General features: G+C 38.5%; 1 protein-coding gene across 5 annotated transcripts in view; it reads left to right on the forward strand.

Annotated features, from left to right (window-relative positions):
• CWC27 (CWC27 spliceosome associated cyclophilin) overlaps positions 1–21,893 on the forward strand; it is a 233,224-nt gene that overhangs the window by 30,067 nt on the left and 181,264 nt on the right. For all 5 annotated transcript variants that reach the window (XR_011382063.1, XM_051853710.2, XM_002714061.5 and 2 more), the window contains exons 8-10: positions 6,312–6,391; positions 7,671–7,701; positions 10,997–11,154. Coding sequence is in view for 4 of the 5 variants with exons in the window: in XM_051853710.2 (XP_051709670.1) it covers positions 6,312–6,391; positions 7,671–7,701; positions 10,997–11,154 (269 nt within the window). In the remaining variant the exon portion in view is untranslated. The remainder of the gene's footprint in view (positions 1–6,311; positions 6,392–7,670; positions 7,702–10,996; positions 11,155–21,893) is intronic.

Below are 21,893 nucleotides of genomic sequence, written 5' to 3' on the forward strand. Positions count from 1 at the left end.
TACCTAACCTCTGCCTTTCATCTGGTATTTTACATTTTACTTCCAAAAATTTTTTGCTTTATTATACAATAAGCATATATCCTACTCCAACTTTCTGCCTGGGCATGTGTGCTGAAGATAAACTCTCATCCCTGCGTACAGTGTGAATAGAAACATCATGGATACAAACTCATAAACACCATGGTGGAAAGAATCACCATGTTCTTAAAGCAGTAATTATGAAATGTATGAACTTTTCCTTAAATAAAAGTTTCCTGGCAGGGGGTGGGGTGGGGAAGAAACACCATTTTCCACTGATATTCTGTGATATTTAATAAACTAGTCTTTTTGAGCCTCATTTTTCTTTTTGTAATACAGAAATAATGTGTACTAAGTAAGGCTGTAGATAGTCCTTATTTTGATATATCATCAAGTCTTGAAATATGTTTTTGAAAGTCAAATGTCAAAACAATATGCTAAATTTGTAACTGCTATTTAATTCTTGGAGAGCAAAGTATATCAATCTCCAATATGATCATAATTATTATATGGCAGTCTTAAGGGCTGGTTGAAGACTTCACCAGCAGCTCACCCCTCTTAGGCAAAGGAATCCTTAACTGTGGCACAACTGGCTGAGTGCCCTTGAGCACTCTCAGAGGGACCCGGATTATAGCGTACAGAGCCGTAGAGCATAGGTGTACCCCCGAACATGATAACACAACAACCCATTTTCCGTATGCATAGGGCTCTTGGCCTGTAGATATTAGCTGTTTTGTTTGCTTTATGTAATGAATCTGTGGTTAACTTTAATTACCGAAAATAAAACAATAGCAACGACATTGCTAAAATTTACTGGCTTGGAGGAAGGATTACTTTAGAGTGCTTGAAATACATTTTGAAGAAAAAAATCCAAACGTACATTTTTGTTTATTTTGCTCTGTTCTTTAGACTTTGAGCACCCTTCAAATACATTTTGCCTTTTAGATGAAACTTTAATAAGAAAAGGAAGACGATCCTGCATATTGGAAAAATATGCCCAAAAGAATATATATATTTTTAAAAATTAGCCTTACAGTTTTTAAATGTATGAATGAACTAGAGGCAAAGCCAAGCAAATGTCTTTTTTAATGATGAAGAACAGTTTGCAGTTTGAGTGGTTTCATGAAATTAAATATTTTTGAAGGGCTTAAAAATAATTGTTTCAGTATTGATTTGCTTATCAAGTTTCTTTGTTCAGTGACTCCACAGTGTTAAGCTTTATTCCAGAACCTGTCTGACGGATCCCAAGTTAATTGGTAAAGTCTGAATTGAAGCTTTAGTTTATGTGAAAGGAGAACTGAGAGTCCCCTCTGGTTTATGGATTATCAGTGTGAGATTACACACACTTCTTCACTCCACGCATCCATTCAGGACAGGGTGCCTCTCTCACGTGGGTTAGCTTTCCTTCATTATTTGTTTCAGTATCTTTCTACAACCTGATAAAATCTCTTCAGAACCATAGAATTTTATAGCTCAAAAGAATCTAATCCAACTTCCTTTCTTTATAGATGAGGAAACTGAGACCCTGGTTAAGTGACTTGCCAGACTGACTTCGTTTCCTTTTTGATAGGATTGCATGATAGAGAGAAGCCATAATAATCATATCTTGAGTTCAGAAAAGCACATTGTCAGACTGTGCCGTGATAGTCTTGGGGACAACATGAAGAAATGTGATCTGGGAGATAGTGCAGCCAGATAGATTATAGTTAATTGAATACTTCTGCCCAAAGGGTGCTTTGTTGCCAACTTGCGCCTCATTATTTGAACTGGTGAGATGAAGTGTAATAGGAATCCATGTAAATTCTGTACTTTAGTTCAATAAAATCAGCTGAGTAGATTTAACTTAATAGCCTGCAAGCCCTAGCTGAATTATTAAGCATAAGCTCCAAGAATAAGGAATTTAACATTCTCTGCATTGTTTAGATCACTTTGGCAGAATGTTTTTTAGTTCTGAACACATGTAAGAAAGATACTGACAAACTAGATGAATTCAGAGCAAGGGAGGGTAGTGAGGAGTGGGGATGATGCCAAAACCAGCTCACATAGGAAATGCTTAAGGGACTAGATATACTTTGGAGTAGCAAAAAATAAGTGAAAATATGATCCTAGAGTTCAAGTACTTGAAGGTTTTTTTTTTTTTTTTTTTTTTTTATCTGCAGGAGTCTTCATATCATTTTCTTAAGTGTTTCATTCAAATATCTGTATTGGCTTAAAATTTATTCACGAATCCTTATGTATAACTCAAAATGCTTGGAAAATACTTTCTAAGTAAAGCTTCTAATTAGGCAAGTAGGTTTCATAAGGCAAGTGAAGTGGCAGGTCCATTTTAAAAGTCTCATTGGCTAGATTTTAATACCATACTCACATTGTGCCACTTTCACAATGATATGCATGCTATTTCTGTCATTACAAGACATTTTAACATTATGCTCATATCCAAAATTTTAGAAGGCCTTTTGCTCACCCACAATAAGCGGTCATCAAATTCAGCACTTTTGAAAGTAAAGAAAGTTTTGTCCTCTTTTAGTTTATTCTATGAAGTTGAACTTTTCCCCCAAAGGTTGGAGGTCAGGGTAGGCAAGACACAGAAAATGGTACTAGGCCATTTGCACAGAGGCTGTCAGAAGAGTTACACAGTCTAATTTATAAAGTGTTTCTACACTTATAGTAAATTGTACCCCACCTATCTTTCTGGTTGTTTATATTTAACAGTTTTAAAAGATGTTAAACCATATTTTTTTTTAGTTTTGTATTGCTATTGTCACAAGTTTAGTGGCTTGAAGCAAAACATATTTAGTATCTTACAGTTCTGGAGATCAGAAGTCTGAAATAGGTTTCACTGGGCTAAACATCCAACATCCAGGGGCCAGAAAGGTAAAGCCACATCCTGCGATGCTGGCATCCCATATGTACAACTGTTCGAGTCCCAGCTGCTCCACTTCCAATCCAGCTGCCTGCTAATAGCCTAGGAAAAGCAGTGGAAGATAGTCCAAGTATATGGGCCCCTACAACCATGTGGGAGACTTGGATGAAGATCCTGACTCCTGGCTTCTGCCTGGCCAAGCCCTAGCCATTGCTATGATCTGTGGAGTGAACCAGTAGATGGAAGATCTCTCTCTCTCTCTCTCTCTCTCTCCTCTCTCTCTCTCTCTTTCCCTTCCTCCCTGTAATTCTGACTTCCAAAATGAATAAATAAATCTTTAAAAAGGTATATCCAACCTCTATAGACAGTCTCTGTTCCTTGGTGTGGCTCCTTCCTCCGTCTTCAAAGTCAGCAATCGCTGGTAAAGTCTTAACTCATGCTGCACCACCCTGAAACTGACTTTCTTGCTTTCCTGTTTCACTTGCAAAGACTTTTGTGATTACCTTGGCCCGACTCTCATCATCTAGAATAATCTGCCTGTCTCAAAAATCCTTAATTTATTGGCAAAGTTCCTGTTGCCATGTAAGTGAACAGTCACAGCTTCTGGAGATTAGAATATGGACATCTTTGGGTGGCATTATTTGGCTCACAAGTCTGTATCTAAACGAAATGGGGCTATTTAAAAAACACTGGAGGGGAGATGAATCAGCGCCTTTTAGGTGTTGAGACATGGGTTGACTTGTCAGCCATGGTGGTAAAACGATTCTTGCTTTGAACAGGAAAATAGATTTAATGTCTTCTAAAATTTGATTTTATTTAATTAATAACCACTTACTTTTTTGAAAGGCAGAGTGACAGGGAGAGACAGAGAGAAAGGTCTTCCTTTTTCCGTTGGTTCACCCCCCAAGTGGCCGCTATGGCCAGCGTGTTGCGGCCTGCACAATGCGCTGATCTGAAGCCAGGAGCCAGGTGCTTCCTCCTGGTCTCCCATGCAGGTGCAGGGCCCAAAGACCTGGGCCATCCTCCACTGCACTCCCTGGCCACAGCAGAGCTGGACTGGAAGAGGAGCAACCGGGACAGAACTGGCGCCCCAACCAGGACTAGAACTCGGGGTGCCGGTGCCACAGGCGGAGGATTAGCCTAGTGAGCCACGGCGTCGGCCATCATCTAAAATACTTTTATAACAACATCTAGACTGGTGTTTGACCAGACAGTTGTACACCATGGTCTAGCCAAGTTAACACATAAAATTAACCATCACGTAGAATTATAGATTGAGTCCCAGACTTTCGAGCTTCTTGGCCAGTGTTATTCCTCTGTACCATCAATCATATTCCTCCCTCTCTTCCTCCCTCCCTCTCTCACTCTGTCCTTCCCTCCCTCCCTTTCTCCCTTCCTTCCTTCCATCCTTTTCTGCCTTCCTTTACTCTATTTAATAGTTTGTGGTATCTCACTGCCTCTTTGTTCTTAAGTACGAATTTCCAGATAATACGATTTTCCTACCTCCCCTTTGATGTTCATTTTTATATTGGCTTGCAGACAGTTTTTGAGTTTGCTGTGGAGCATTTTACACTGAATTAAATAAATATATTTAGTGTTTTGTTCAGCGGCTAAACCTTTTAGCAATCTTTTATGTAATTTTAAAGACATTTTAAAGATATTTTGGGTTGTTCTTCCTTTAAAGTAATTGTTACCTGATGGTATAATTAAAAATCTTAAATAGGTCATTCAGAAAGCATTGGCATTAAAGAGAAATGTCTGAATTCATTTTCACTGTCTTTGGAATTGTCTTGTAATTGCTTCAATTATTCCTCTGTATATTTGCTCTCTGTGGGCTACAGAATCTGTCTTAAAAATTGCTGCTAACTCAGTTTAAAATGTTAAGTAAAAGTTGAAATGGTAATGATTTTTCAGATTATTTTACAACTTCTACCATTGTTGAATCCTATTTTAAGTTAGGAAGCAAGTTTTTTGTTTTCCCTTCAAGCTGTTTAAAGTAAGCTTTGGGAAATAAATAAGAACTTCTTTTAAAAATAATTATTTTAAAGTGATGATCAAAAGATACATCTTTATCATATACAACATGATGTTTTAAAATATACATACACTGTACAGTGACTATTTCAAGCTGATTAACATTTGCATTATCTTACATGCTCATCTTTTTTTATGGTAAGGACATTTAAAATCTATTCTCTTAGCAGTGTTCAGGAACACTTTATCAAAAGGACCCATTTTTTTTTTTAAAAAAAGATCTATTACATTCATAATAAAAAATAACATTTATCAATAAATAAAGTAACTTATTAATAGAGTAAGAGCTTATATTAGAGAAGGTAGCCTGATGCCTGGAGATGCACTAGAAAGGAATTTCAGGGCAAGAAAGCATGAATAGAAGATGTTCTAGCTTTATTCTATCTTAGGTCATCTTATGTTCGTGGTATATACTTCTGAACATACCTCATTTAGTTCTTTTGTCTGGAACAGGCAAGGCTACTATTTTTATTTCCATTTTGTAGGCAAGAGCTCCTGAGGTCTAAAGAGATCCTTGCATAGATGGCACAGGTTCTGTAGTAAGATCCATAGAATTATGAAATATTAGATTTTGAAACTCACTTGGTCTAACAACCATCTTTCTTATCCCATATTCTTTCTACCACACCACTTTCTGTTTTTTGAGTTTTTCTTTTCTCCTCACCTTTTCCTCCTTACCTTTCATAATTGGACAAACATTATCAAGTAATTAGTTAACATATTGCCTTTTTTATCATTCCTTTAAATAAGGTTGTGGAATTAGGAATATAAATTAATGATGTAATTCAGATTCAGGGACTTCTTAAACATCAGATAATAGTATATTTAGGTTAACTGAGAAAAGGTTTTTTTTTTTGTACACTGGAATATAAGCATGTTTTAGTTGATTACATCTTCAAATGTGGAGAATTCTGTGTTAATACATCTTGGGCATATATTTCTGAAGGTATACATGTACCTCAGAAAAAAAAAACTTTCAAATTTCAGAGCCTCTTTCCAAAATAAGAGTGGTAGATTGGGCTTAAAGGACGAAGTGTTTTTACCTCTCTATCTGACATTTGAAAATTCCAGTTAACATTTTATTATGAAAAATGATTCTTTGTTTCTATGAGCTCTAACCTCTTACTGTTCATTTCGTGGTGAGTAGTTGGAAGGGTGAAGTAGTGAGCAGCTTCCATCTTGAAACTAAAGGTCTAAGTTTTAACAACACATCCTGCACTGGGGAGGTCTGTCGGGCAGCAGGCCGCAGCTCCTCAACTGGGCCAGAGGTTTAGTGGAGTGTATCTTTTGCTCTCCACCTTTTGTCAGTACTAGAGTTTATGTAAATTCGTAAACTTATCCTTTTGGGAGACTGTTTATTTCTTGACTCGTGATTTTACTGTCCATTTCTTTTCAGAGCATGAAGGGAAAAAGCAAAAGCAGTCATGACTTGCTTAAGGATGATCCACACCTCAGTTCTGTTCCGGCTGTTGAAAGGTTAGTCTGGGTCTGATGTGATCCCAGATTCTTGTTTTCTGGCTCAGATGATTTTCTTGCTTCTTTTGTTAGTAAATAGTTAGATCTCGTAAGTCAAAAATGTTTAAATTGAGCCCCTAAAATGAAGCATTTTGATCATGGACGTGAAGGACTCCTCACATGATGGCAGGAGGCACTCTTTGTCACTTTTGCTCTCCACCTTTGTTGAACTAATTATGTAGGTGAGACATGTATGCTGTGGTTTGAATGCCAAAAATTGTTTGCTTTCACAGTTTAAGGTTGAACTCAGAATTTCTTTGCTAACTGTTTCCTTAAAGGATTTTTATCTCAGTTGCTGTCATGACTAACTAAATCAGCGTTAAAGGTTTTTGTAAAGTCATCACCACAGTTTGAGCCAATCCACTAAGTGTATATTCTCACATAAGTTTAATAATTTTCTCACTGTCTTCACTGCTTCTCATTGAGAAGGGAAGATGTCTTAATGTTAAATATAACCACCAAATATATTGGGCCAGTGTCTCAAAGAGGGACTAAAATACTTTCATACATCGTTTAGCTCATTTTCTTTTTTTTTTTTTTTAAAGATTTATTTTATTTATTTGAAAGAGTTACAAAAAGAGGTAGAGACAGAGAGAGAGGTCTTCCATCTGCTGGATCACTCCCTAGATGGCCGCAATGGCCGGAGCTGTGCCGATCTGAAGCCAGCAGCCAGGAGCTTCTTCTGGTCGTCCACATGGGTTCAGGGGCCCAAGGACTTGGGCCACCTTCTACTGCTATCCCAGGCCATAGCAGAGAGCTGGATGGGAAGAGGAGCAGCCAGGACTAGAACTGGTGCTCATATGGGATGCTGACACTTCAGGCCAGGGCTTTAACCCGCTGAGCCACAGTGCTGGCCCCCAGTTTAGCTCATTTTCAAAAGTCCTACTTCAGGTCAATATTTTTTTAACTCCCATGTTTTTAAAGAACTTGGTTTCTATAGCCAGAATACTTAAAGCTTATAGAGGAAATTGTTTACTGTAAGTCTTTTGTTCATAAAAAAGTTCTGTTAGTGGTTGTTTCCTATTTTTAGAAAAATACTGGTGAATGCATATATTGGTTCCTGGAACATATCTCTTTTTCTGTTTATATAAAATGACCCACCTGCTTTATAATACCATTCTGAAATTCCTTTGTTGAAATAAATTTTCAGAAATTTTATTGTAGAAAACACCTAAATTTTTAGATTATATAATTTTAAGTTTTACTTTCAAACTAAAATTTATTTTACTTTTTTTTGTAGTGAAAAAGCTGATGCAGCAGATTTAGATGATGTGAGTATTAATTTTAGTGACAATATAATAAAACAATTTATAAAGTTCAAAAATGTTAGTCACCTTCCTTAAAAATCATATATATATTACTTTTATATGTGTAAAATTTTAAAATATTTGAAATATAAAAATAAAATTGTCATGATTGTATGTATGCATATATATATTTCCTTTCACAACTGGAAACTTATATCTGAATTTCTAGCCTGCTTTTTCTCCCTTTCACATAATATTATATGAATATTCAAAATTCAGATTTGTGGTTTTATTTTATTATGTTAAAAGTTTAAAAGATGTTAGATGATCATTTTACATGAAATACAGGAAATGCTTAAGTCAGTCATTTATAGTAGTCCATGACTATATTAGTATTCCTTTTTTATGTACATATTTCAGAAGATCTTCATTCAAGACTATAGATCTCTTTCCTAATTAGTTGTACTGGCTAATAAAGCTAACAAAACAGAAGGAAGATTTTTCTTTTAATATGTAAGAGTTAACTCGTCCAGGGGCCAGTGCTGTGGCACAGCGAGTTAACTCCCTGGCATGCAGCACTGGTATCCTATATGGGCACCAGTTCGAGACCTAGCTGTTCCACTTCCAATCCAGCTCTCTGCTATGGCCTAGGGACACAGTAGAAATGGTTCAAGTCCTTGGGCCCTTGTACCTGCATGGGAGACCTGGAAGAATCTCCTGGCTCCTGGCTTTGGATTGGTGCAGCTCTGGCTGTTGCGGTCATTTGAGGACTGAACTAGTGGATGGAGGACCTCTCCTTCTACCTCTCCTCTCTCTGTGTAACTCTGACTTTCAGATAAATAAATAATTTTTTTTTTAAAGAGTTAACTAGTTCAAAAAGAATTCATGGACGTGGGAGTCCCTCTTGCTCAGAAAACAGGTGCTAAAGCCTAAGAATAAGGAATATTGTCCCTTCCGTAGGAAATACAAAGTAAGATTTAAAGTTTGAAGGAGACTTGTGTAGAGCAGGGAGGAAGAGTGTTTAAAGTAAAGGGAACTACATGTCCAAAAGGCTATGAAGTGAGAGAGTTTGGTGTGTTTCAGGAGCTGAATGCAGGCCAGTGAGACCAGAGTGCAATAATGATGAGGAATGCAATAGGAGAGGTAAAAGGACAGGCAAATTTTGAAGAACTTCATATGCCATAGTGAGGAGTTTGGTCCTAAAAATAATAAAGAATAGTTGAAAGATATTTGTTAAAAAGAAGCGTGCTACGGTCAACTTTCAATTTGAAAAAGCTCTCCATTGGCAGTGTCTTAGAGGATAAATTAGAGGAAACAGGCAGTACATCAAGGAGAGCTATTGGGCAGCTGTTGGACTAGAGCTTGATGTAAGACCACAGATGTCCATTGGAAAAGAGGTGGAGAAGATGACTGATTCCATGTTGTGAGGTGAGGCAGCAGGAGTCTAGGATACCCACAAGGTTTCTGGTCTAAAATTTACTAGATGGGTACAAAAGAAAGTAGACTTGGGAACAAGACAAAAAATATTATGAGGATAATGTACATTTGCAGATTGAGTTAACTTTGAAAAATAGCAATATGGGTCTAGAACATAGGGTCAGGGTATAAATTAGGATGTAAAAGTATAGGTTTTTTTTTAAGGTCGTGGATGAGGGTGAAGTCAGCTAAGGATAATGTGTGGTCAGCAATCTGTTTTGTGTTCCAGAGCATTGGAAATGACTAAAACAATGTGTCTTTTCCCAGGAAAATGTACTACATCCACAAACAAAATGTATGAAAGTACTGGGATTTGTTATCTGTTCCTTATTTTCTTTCTTTCTTTTTTTTTGACAGAGTTAGACAGTGAGAGAAAGAGAGAGAGAAAGATCTTCCTTCCATTGGTTCACTCCCCCAAATGGCCACCACGGCCAGAGCTATGCCGATCCAAAGCCAGGAGCCAGGTGCTTCCTCCTGGTCTCCCATGCAGGTGCAGAGGCCCAAGTACTCGGGCCATCCTCCACTGCCCTCCCCGGCCACAGCAGAGAGCTGGACTGGAAGAGGAGCAACCGGGACTAGAACCCGGTGCCCATATGGGATGCCGGCGCCGCAGGCGGAGGATTAACCAAGTGGGCCATGGCGCCGGCCCCCTATCTGTTCCTTATTTTCTAGATTTGCTGAGGCCCAAGCAAGTCAGTGGTTTTCAAATTTTAGTGCTTAAGAATTACTTAAACATTTGCTACCTCCAGTGATATTGGTTCAGTAAATCTGCAGTGAGGGCTGATTTCACATTTTCACAAACATGGAATATAGTCTAAGGACCAGACTTTGAGGACCACTGCTGTAGAGGTCCACAAGCCTTAAGTTAAGGATCCTGCCTCTCTAAGACTCCCAGCCAGATCAACAAATCACAAAAGGTGATGAATCATTGAAAAATTATCCACTTGAGGTGAATTCTTCCTTTTTTTCTCCCCTCTCCCTTCCCTTTACTCCTCTCTATTAAAATTGGGTGCCCCTCTGAAAGTTGAAGATATAAGCAAAACAGGCCAGAATTTTAGCCCTCATGGCGTGTTTGTTCTCATTGGATGAGAGACAGCATGTAAATAATTAAAATGTATAGCATTTCAGATGAGTGAAAATGCTCTGGAAAATAAAACAGTGAAGAGGAATGGAGAATATTGGAGGTGGGCAGGTGGTTCTCTCATTGTAATAGAATGATCAAGAAAACAACTCTGAGAGGATAACACTTGAGCAAAAAAAAAAAAAAAAAAAAAAAAAAAGCAAGCAGTGCAGATGTCTGGAAGGTGGCACTTCAGGCTGGAGAAAACAAGTCCAAAGTTGGCAAGTGTTGCCACACCCAAGTTATAAGAGTTTATATTAGGAGGCATCAATTGTCAGAACCTTTAGAGAGTTAGGAATCCATTGGAACCTTTTCAGAGGAGGACGTTGCTGTGACCTCAATTATAGGGACAGATCTCATATTCTACGCTGCACCTCTTCCACTTGAAGTAATCCTTGGTGGATGTCAGTGTGTTGCCAGCTGCTTCCCACTGGAATAAGAATAGGAATGTAGGCACATACCCTGGGAAATACAGAGGGAGCGGTCTGTGCTGTACAGAGGAGCTGGGCATGCAGTAGGTGAATTCCTGGGTTATCCCATGCATGATTGGCCTAGAGATGACCCCAGGGGTAGTCCCACCTAGAACAAATTCTTTAAGCCCATACTAATTAAAAACAAAACAAAAAACAAACCTGCCCTAGACTGCAATGATGGTCTGAGATGAATCTTTCTGGAAGCGAAAGGGAAAACTGAATACATGGCAAATAGTTTCAATTTCTATAGGATGCAGAAGATGAAAGTGCAGAGGATGATGAGGATATTGATGGTGGTGAAAAGAACCAGATGAGAGAAAGAATTGCAAAAAAGTTAAAGAAGGACACAGGTACAAATGTTAAGTCAGCCGGAGAAGGAGAAGTGGAAAAGAAATTGATTAGCCGCAGGTAAGTCATTTCGTCCTTTTATACTTCATTTTAATTAGTATTGAGCCCTCTCTTCAACTGACTGTTTCCAATAACATTTTCATAATGCTTAATAAGTATACCAAATTTGTATAAATTGGCTTGTTTTGGAACCTAAAAGGAAATAGACCAAGCTTAAAGTAAATAATACAGCAATGATACTAAAAGTGAAACCACTTCTCTCTGATTCCTTTTGAGAAAGGCTCTATAATTTTTTAGATGTAGAATACACAATATGTAAGTTAGATGTGGAAAGCTGTGTTTGTTTATTACCAATGAGAGCAATATGGAAAGAAACAGACTTACTCAGTTTAGGTAAGTAAAATTTGTCAAACTAGTGAAAAAAATGATGACATTCTGAAATATTGTTTCAAATCTGATTTACCAAATATCATATACCCTTCCTGATCTCAGTGGTGTCATAAAAAAGATTTCAGCAAATGATGAAAAGTGTACTGATAAAAGTTTGTTGCATTTTATGACTCAGCATTTCATTCTGAATTTCAACTTTAGTGAAAATCCACCTCCTTTCCTTTTGATTCTATTATTACAACTTTATGATATCCATTTTAAATGATGTTGCTTTAAAGATTGATAATATTTATTTTTTTCAGGTAGCCTAAGATGCAGATAAGATAGACGTAACTCCGTATAAATTTCATTTTTTTGGAATTCATGTTTCTCAGCCCCAATTAGGAAAACTTAAAAAGCATTTCTGTGCTCTCATTGCATAGCTCTCAGTTTTTTCCTTTATATAACCAGAAATAAAAGCAATTCCCAGTGGCAGGCATTTGGCTTTGCAGTTAAGACACTAGGATGAGATGCTTGCATCCCCTATCAGAGGGCCTGGATTTGATTAATAGTTCCAGTTCCCAATTCCAGCTTTCCTCTCTGCAGACCCTTTGAAGCAACAGTGATGGCTCAAGTAGTTGAGTCCGTGTCACCCATGTGGGAAACTCTAATTTAGAGTTCCTGGCTCCTGGCTTCAGTCCAGCTCAGTCCATTTCATGATGAGCATTTGAGGAATGGACCAGCTGATGGGAACTCTCTTTGTCTATCTCTCAAATCAATAAAAATTAAAAATAAATAAATTTTAATGGATAAAATAATTCCCAGAAATTTCCACTGACAGTATTAACTTTTTGCATTCAGAAATGATAGTTACAGGTTATCTTAAATGTCTTTTTCTTTCCCAACAACACTAAAATAATTACTTCTGACCAATGTAATATAGTAGATTAACTTTGGACTGATATCTACAGAAGATTTTATGAATATTTTAGTAATAATCATGTACATGTTTTAATGCATGGAGTTGAGAAGCCTCTCAGTAGCTCTGTAACTTTTTTTTTTTTTTTTTTTTTTGACAGGCAGAGTGGACAGTGAGAGAGAGAGACAGAGAGAAAGGTCTTCCTTTTTGCCATTGGTTCACCCTCCAATGGCCGCTGTGGCCAGCGCGCTGCGACCGGCGCACCACGCTGATCTGATGGCAGGAGCCAGGTACTTCTCCTGGTCTCCCATGGGGTGCAGGGCCCAAGCACTTGGGCCATCCTCCATTGCACTCCCTGGCCACAGCAGAGAGCTGGCCTGGAAGAGGGGCAACCGGGACAGAATCCAGCGCCCTGACCGGGACTAGAACGCGGTGTGCCAGCGCCGCAAGGCGGAGGATTAGCCTAGTGAGCCGTGGCGCCGGCAGCTCTGTAACTTTTAGTTAAATTATGAGTATGATCAAGGATACATAATGTCTTTTTCTTCCTGTTCATGGAATTAAATTTTGCTATTTTGAAAAAAATGAATTTTCTTCCAGTCCAGCTCTCTGCTGTGGCCTGGGAAGGAGTGGAGGATGGGAGGATGCGGCCCTGCACCTGCAAGGGAGACCAGGAAGAAGCACCTGGCTCCTGGCTTCGGATCGGGCGTAGTGCGCCAGCCATGGCAGCCATTTGGGGGGTGAACCAACGGAAAAAGGAAGACCTTTCTCTCTGTCTCTCTCTCTCTCTAACTATCTAACTCTACCTGTCAAAAAAAAAAAGAGAATTTTCTTAACATTAGGTTTATATAATAAATATGTTTTTAAAATATTTAATAGATGAACCAGCTATTCATTCACATTATATTTTTTGTTAATCTCTCAACTGTATATCACAGACTTTTTGAAGTACCCTCAAATACCTTGTAATTAGTATAAATTCTAACTTAGCAAAGCAAAATTTTCAGTAAGAACTAAAGCTTAGTTTTTTTTTTTTTTTATTTATTTATTTTTTTTTTTATTTTTTGACAGGCAGAGTGGACAGTGAGAGAGAGAGACAGAGAGAAAGGTCTTCCTTTTGCCGTTGGTTCACCCTCCAATGGCCGCCGCGGCCGGCCCGCTGCGGCCAGCGCACCGCGCTGATCCGATGGCAGGAGCCAGGAGCCAGGTGCTTTTCCTGGTCTCCCATGGGGTGCAGGGCCCAAGCACCTGGGCCATCCTCCACTGCACTCCCTGGCCACAGCAGAGAGCTGGCCTGGAAGAGGGGCAACCGGGACAGAATCCGGCGCCCCGACCGGGACTAGAACCCGGTGTGCCGGCGCCGCTAGGTGGAGGATTAGCCTAGTGAGCCGCGGCGCCGGCCCTAAAGCTTAGTTTTAATTTACATTCATATGTGTGTCTTTAAAAAATTGGTTACCTAGTATAAAAATAGACAAGCAGATTGTATTTTTACAACAAAGAGTTATTCTTGAAAGATCCTCTCTAGATAGTGGGATTTGTATGATGAGCAAACACAGCTTGGGTGACTACATGTAGGAATATGGCCTCTACTAATGAATAGTGAGAACCTGTTGGTAAGTTTTTACAGGTGAATGATACACTGAGATTGTATTTAGTGTAGAGAATTGATTGATGGAGGCATGCATTGGGTTGCTATAATAAAATACAAACTTGGTGGTTTAAATAATAGACATTTATTTCTCACAGTTCTGGAGGCCAGGAAATCCAGTCTCAAAGCGTTAGCCAGTTTGGCCCTGGTGAGGGTCTTTCTTCAAGGCTTAGTGACAGACCTCTTACTGTCTTCACATTGTTATGAGAGAGCCTGGTGTCTTTTCCTCTCTTAAAAGGACACCCATCTCAACACTGGGTTCCCACTTTCACGACCTCATCTAAATCTATCACCACCCGAAGTCCCACCTCCACATAGCATCACACTGGGGGTTAGGACTTCAACAGATGGATTTTGGGGGCTGTAAACATTTAGACCATAACAAGGGGTGAGAGGAGAGAAGTTAGGACTTTTTCAGTAAATCCGTTAAAGAGATGGTGGTGAATTGAAGCAGTTTATTAGTTATTCTAAAGAATTTTCATGTGAATGTGATGTTTAATTGTATGAGATATGTTTGATCCTATCATCTGAAGCTGTTTTATGACAGTTTCTTACATAGGAACATACTCTGATATCCACTTATGCAAATAGTTTTTTCATTTTTATGATTGAGTATAATTTGCACAAATAAAATCACATAAATTTGTGAGCGTTTTGTGTATTCACTCTAGATCAAAAAGCTATATTTAAATGCTTTGTAAGTCTACCAAGAAAAATAAATAAGAATTGAATCTCCAACGATGGCTTAAAAATTTTAGGCAAATATATAAACATTGTGGATTTCCTTGGATTTTTATCTTTTAAATAAATTAATTGGCAAAATGTGCTTGTAAATGGTCCAAATAGCAAATATTTATTTTTAACTGTTCCTCTATTCCCCAATATTTTCTTTTTTTCAAAAATAATTTTATTTATTATTTCTTTGAGAGGAAGACAGGCAGGACAGATAGATAGAATTCTCATCTACTGGTTCACAGTCTAAATGCCCATAATGACCAGGGCCAGGCTAGGCCAAAGCTGGAAACCGGGAACTGAGCACAAGTCTCTCACATGGGTGACAGGGACTTAACCACTTCAGCCATCACCACCAGTTTCAAGTTCTTCATTAGCAGTAACCTAGTGAAGAGTCAGGAGCTGGAACCAGGATTGAAACCAGGCGCTCCAACATAGGATAGGGATCCCAACCATGACCTAACTACTAAGCCAAACACCTGCTCCTATTTCCCAGTATTTATTTCCTCCCTTCCTCCCTCCCATCCTCCTTCCTTCCCTCCCTCCTTCCTTCCTTCTTTCCTTCCTTCCTTCCTTTATCTTTTTCTCTCTCTCTCTCTCCTTCTCTCTTCTTTGTTTTTTTTTTTTTTTGTTTGTTTTTTGTTTTTGTTTTTCCTAAGATTTATTTTCTTATTTGAAAGGCAGAGAGATCTTCCATCCACTGGTTGACTCTACAAATGGCCAGAACAGCTGGGTCTGGGCCAGGTCAAAACCAGGAGCCAGAAGCTCCCTATTGATCTCCCACATGGGTGCAGAGGCTGTCATTCACTGCCTTCCCAGGTGCCTTAGCAGGAAGATGGATTGGAAGCAGAGTAGCCAGGAGTTGAACTAGGGCCCTGATATGGCGTGTCAGCTTAGAAAACTCTGGTTTATCTGCTGCACCACAAGATTTCCCTGCCCTTTCCCCTACCCTTGTATTTTCAGTGTTCAAGTGCTCCTCTCACCCTCCTGAATCCTGTGACGTTAGGCTTCAGAGAGACAAGAGAAAAATAAGAGAGGATGGAAGAGAAGTACAGAATTTCAAAGAGAAATATAGTTCTCTCTTGTTTAGAAATTTCCATGATTGTCTCATGACTACATGCTTTTGAGTTCAGAGAATTTCCAAAATCATTAGTATTTTTGATTATTTACACCAGCTTCACCATAGTTTTAAGTCTGTGAAGTTGATTTTATGGTTCAAAAAGCACAATACAAAAAACAAGAAACCTCTAAAAGTCTTAAAAAATCATAATGTGGTAAAAAGGATGATTGTATCTAAATAAAAGTCGCTGCTGAGTTTGAGTTGAGTTATAATGGGTCAAACCAGACCGAATGTCCATGGGAGATCATCAGTCTGTTCAAAAGTTAGTGCTTTTAATATATACAAACTTTTCGTGTGGATGTGCTTGAAGTACTTATTTCATTATCCTTTGGTCATTTTCCTATTTGAACAGTAGGATCAGAGGAGCAGACTACTTTAGCAATCCTTTAGGCAAGTAGCCATTCAAAGTATAGCTTTACTAAAAATTTGTGGTATTGCTTCTTTTGGTAAGGAAACATCTGGAATCTGTGAAGACTGGTTATCACTTTGGATGTTAAACTTACAAGCAGGTTTATTGTGTGCTTAATATTTAAGTTGGGGAATGGTACTTAATGTAATTTTCAACGAATTTACGTACAATAGAATCTTTTCTTGACACTGTATTCTCAACAATGTCTCTAGTTGTGTCTTTGAAAATGCTTAGACAGGGAAAAAATCCAAAACTCTTATCTTCTCTCCTTACAAAGCAGGCACTGTTTTAGCTATTTTGTCTTCTCTAGGATTTCTAGTTCTCTGACCCTTTCCTTCTTTAAATATATCAGTTCTATGCTTTTTCTTCTTCTTCTTCTTCTTTCTTTTTTTTTTTTTTTTTTTTTTTTTTTGACAGGCAGAGTGGACAGTGAGAGAGAGAGACAGAGAGAAAGGTCTTCCTTTTGCCATTGGTTCACCCTCCAATGGCGGCCGGCACACTGCACTGATCTGATGGCAGGAGCCAGGTACTTCTCCTGGTCTCCCATGGGGTGCAGGGCCCAAGCACTTGGGCCATCCTCCACTGCACTCCCGGGCCACAGCAGAGAGCTGGCCTGGAAGAGGGGCAACCGGGACAGAATCCGGCGCCCTGACCGGGACTAGAACCCGGTGTGCTGGCGCCACAAGGTGGAGGATTAGCCTAGTGAGCTGCGGCACCGGCGAGATTTCTTTTTCTTCTTCTTCTTCTTTTTTTTTTTTTTTTAATTTTTTTGTTTATCTATTTGAAAGGCAGTTACAGAGAGAGGGAGAGACAGTGCAAGACGATCTTTCATCCACTGGTTCACTTCCCAAATGGCTGCAGTGGCTAGGGCTGAGCCAGGTGGAAGCCAGGAGCCTGGAACACCATCCAGCTTGCCCATGTGGATGCAGGGGCCCAAGGACTTGGACTATCCTTCTCTGCTTTTCCAAGCACATAAACAGGGAGCTGAATTGAAAGTGAAGCTGGTGGTACTCGACTGGCACCCATATGGGATTCTAGCATTGCAGGTGGCAGCCTAACCCACCACACCACGATGCCCGCTCCTCTGCAAGGCCCACTTCCCTGTGCCCACATCTTGAGAACTAAGTTTTGCTCAGCAGACCTACATAGCTGTGCACAAGTTGCTATTATCATGGATTTCTAGTTTCCAGTTAGCTGTGCCTCCTGTTACTTCCCACAATGATTACTTCAAACATCAAACTTACTCTAAGCACATCAGCTGGTTTCCTATTCTGTGAATTAAGAGCAAACATCAACCCGTTTCTCTTACTCTTTCCAGTCTTACCCTTTGAGCCAGTTCTTACCACCTTCTCCGCTGCTTTAAAGAGGAGCGGCTGTCCTTCACTGTTCAAAAGCATTCTATCCTCTTTGTTTTGTCTTCAGTTTTCTGTCTTTGGTGAGTCTTTACTTCATCTGTGACTGGACGTAAACCTCTCCCAGCATTCAAGAGTAAAAATAAAACCACTCCAATTATTTCCTCTTCCCACATCCCTACTTCTCATTTATTTCTAAATACACATTATCTGGGTTTTCCTCCATACCCCAGTGAAACTTCTCTCACTAATGCCGTGAAACTGACAGATTTAATGGCTTCTTGCCAGGTGTTCTCTCTGTTGTGGAAATTTTATCTCTTTTCTCTTGAAACCAGTCTCCCTTCGGAAACTTGCTATGTAAATTGTGATCCAAGGACCAGTAGTATTAGTATTAGTATTAGTATTAGTATTAGTATTAGTATTAGTATTAGTATTAGTATTAGTATTAGTTGGGAATTTGTTAGAAAGCTGAGTATCAGGCCCCACTCATACATAAAATGCAGGAATCTGCATTTTAACAAGATTCCAAAGTGGTATGTATGGTACATTAAAGTTTGAGAAGCAGAACACTAATTGTTACCCTGTTGCTACTGGACTAGTAATGTCATCTTAGCTCCAAAGTCAACAACTTGATACTCTGTTCTCTAACTCCCCTGGGCATACTTAATGAAACTTTCTCCCTTTTTGGAGGTAGTGTGATACTTCTTGTTTGTTTTCTTTGTGTATCCTTCTACTGTACCTTTCTAGAATGCAGTGATTGTGTCCATTTGTTTGTATCTCTAGTATCAAATATCAAAGGTATCCAAATATTTGTGAACAAAAAAGAGTAAATCTTTCTTTGACAAGTCACTTCCCCCTCTAGGTCTTGTAATGACTTGCCTATATTTCAACATGTGATTTATTGCTTTGCCTATTTCTTGCCTAATTTGAGCTTCTTTAGAGACTGTGTCTTATTTATCTTTATGTTCTCAGAGCCTAATATAGTAAGCCTGTAGTAATTGATCATTAAAGTTTGTGGACTCGTTGGATGACTAAATAAATGAATACATTGTAGGAATGTTTTCCCCTCCCATTTGTACATTATATTCATGGGGTGGGGAGAGGGCCTGGGGGAGTCTGGCTTTAAAAAAAATACTGATGCTCAGACCCCACATCCACATATTTTGTTTGGTCTGACCTGGAGCCTGGGCACATCCCTATTTATTGCTTTTTAACTTATAATTTTAGTCTAATATGCACACAATATGTTTTTGTAGGCTGTATTTCAAAGTGCACATATCATAAGTATATAGTTTGCTGAAGTTTTACAAACCAAATGTACCCATATACCCATTACTTACATCAAAAAACATAAAATTGCTATTGCCCGGAAATTCCCCATTCTGGCTAGTTTCCCTTCATTCCCTAATACTGTTTCTAACTTCTAAGAGCATACGTTAATTCAGGACAGTGGTATGTTATGAACCCTGTCCGGATAGTTGAATGGGCCTCCAGGGCTAAGAATCCTACTTCCCAACAAGCACATACTCCTGAGATACCGAATATGTAAAAGGCATAACATGAGGTGTAGAATAATGTAAAAAGTGGAGGATATTTCAGCATCACCTCAGATCCTTTTGCAACCAAACCAGGAAAAAAACATTTATATCAACTGAACTTTGGTTTTAATCTTGAAAAAGATAAACAGGTCAGTAATAAGTAACTTTAGAATAAAGAAAATATGATATTTGAGTATTCCTAATGTTTGTAGAAAATATGTGCCAGTAAAGTATTAAATAAATGTTTTTCAACTTTGTCTGGAACATTTGAGTCACCTGACAATAGACCCATCACTGATCAAGGTAATCAGAATTTTTGGTATGGGGGTCTTAAGAAAAAATTTTAAAACACTCCATAGTATTCTAATTGTGCATCCAAGATTAATTAAAAGTTTGAAATAATTACAGCTTGCATAGTGGAGAAAGTCCTATTTTAAAATAAGAATCTTTTTTGCCTGTAGATGGAGCTCAGCTGCTACAAGTTAATCATGTAAACCAAATTGAATTGCCCGCATGTTGTTAGTACTTGTGTATTGATTCATAACAAGTGACTAAACAATACAATCAGAGGCAACAAGCAGACCAGATGTTAAAAAAGACTGTTTTTGTGATGATTACAGTCATTATGGAAATATTGTCTTTTGTGCAATTTCTATCATCTGTAATTTTATTGTAATTCTTCTGAATCATTTTCATCAAATTGAAATATAAATCAAAAAATCTTCACACAACCCATTAAGCCACAGTCATTAATGCCATGACAGTTATTTTTCATGTTCAACTACAGTGGTATCCACTTTGGTATTTGAGCAGGTTCTACTTTTATCAGCTGTTTTCTACTTACTTTCATTTTTAGTTGACTGGCACTATCCCTTTCTCATGAAACAACTCTCTTATTTAGTAAAGTTAAGTAAATTTATGTTTTACTCATGAGCTGTGTTAGGTTGACTGAATACAAAATATTTTACAATAATGATAGCACCAGGAATTTAGATATAAATAGAATATTAAAGTTGAAATCAAAGATCTTATGAATTGATTAAATTTAAGTTGTAGAGCAAGGGATAATACAGTAATAAGTAATATATTCATACATGCCGAGGACTGGATGAATACATAAATGAACTGTTGTTAATTTTAGTTTCTTTAGTCTTCCTTTTTTATATTTGAAAAATGTGACTGGGATTTCTTAAGGAATTTTGAATAAAGCCCCATGATTTACAGACTTCTAAAGAACATTAATAAGCTTTCTCATGATTAGAACAACTCTCAAAACTTGTTAGGAGTTGCTATAAAATCCTGAAAACAGGGTCCGCTCACCTGACACACAGAAAGCCAATCTGTGACTTTGAGGTAGTGGAAGAAAGAAGGCATTTATTGTGAGCTCAGAGCTAGGAGGCGGGCTGCTGTGGCTTAGTTCCTAGGTTTCCGGAGGGGTTGGGGTAAGGGTTCTCATAGACTGAAGTTGGGACCGAGAGGTGTGTGTTCAGTTTGTGTCCATGTTCCTTGTTGGTTGGTAGTGCTCAAGGCCCTCCTTTCATTGGCCAGCAATACCATATTCTTTAGGGAATTTTTATAATGGCCAAGTGGTCATTCTGGGGTTACATACATACTTTTTGCTCAATGTCTAGGCTTCTAGGAAAAGAAACCCCTAAAGACAAGACTGAACATGAAGATGTTATCTATTTAAGAAACAAATAACCTCATGGGTCCGGTGATTAGAACCATATAGCACAGGGTGCATTACTCCCTCAATTCATTGAGTTAAGTGATTGATTTGCTATCAAAAAGTAGGGTAAGGAAGCTTTCAGCTGAGGAAAGGAGACTAGGAGATGGGGACTGATGGTATCTCACATTGACATTTGTGGAACTGTATTGGAGCTTGGTTTCACTCTCAAACTTACAGAATTCTAGAGTCTTATATCATCCCTTGTGTTCTGGTTTTGCTTACTTTATGATCAGTCATCACAATTAGGAAGCCTAGAGTTGTCCTTAACATATAAACTTGATTTTTCTTACAAAATTAAAAAAAAAGTTCAGTATTTACATTTTAGAAATTTCAAAGATTGTACATGTTTTATAATTGTACCGTGGTTGGCATTGTGGCATAACGGGTAAAGCAGCCACCAGCAGTGCCAGCATCCCATATGGTTGCTGATTCGAATCCTGGCTGTTCCATTTCCAATCAAGCTCTCTACTATAGCCTGGAGAGCAGTAGAAGATGGCCCAAGTCCCTGGGCCCCTGAACCCATGTGGGAGACCTGGAAGAAGTTCCTGACTCCTGGCTTTGGATTGACACAGCTCCGGCCATTGCAGCCATCTGGGGAGTGAATCAAGAAAATAAAAGAAGTAGACATGCAGGATCTATATACTGAGTAATAGATCTCTGAAGAAAGAAAATTTGCAATTATTATTTCTTTTGTATGGAGTAGTAGTGGTCCAGATGTTGTATTTTCAGTTACTATTTGGGATTAAGCAGATATTAAGCTTTGGGTCAGTCCTGGTTTTAATGAAATTTGCATGGAACTTAATAAGAATTTAATTTTTGTTCTTTACATGTTTTTCCCTAAACAATCATTCTATTCTCAGATATACTTTATTTTAAAAGATTTACTTTATTTTATTTGAAATCAGAGTTACAGAGAGAGGTAGAGCCAGAGAGAGAGAGGTCTTCCATCCACTGGTTCGCTGCCCAAATGACCGTAATGGCCAGAG

The sequence above is a fragment of the Oryctolagus cuniculus genome, chromosome 14, assembly GCF_964237555.1.
Source record: "Oryctolagus cuniculus chromosome 14, mOryCun1.1, whole genome shotgun sequence".
In the NCBI taxonomy this organism is placed as follows: domain Eukaryota; kingdom Metazoa; phylum Chordata; class Mammalia; order Lagomorpha; family Leporidae; genus Oryctolagus; species Oryctolagus cuniculus.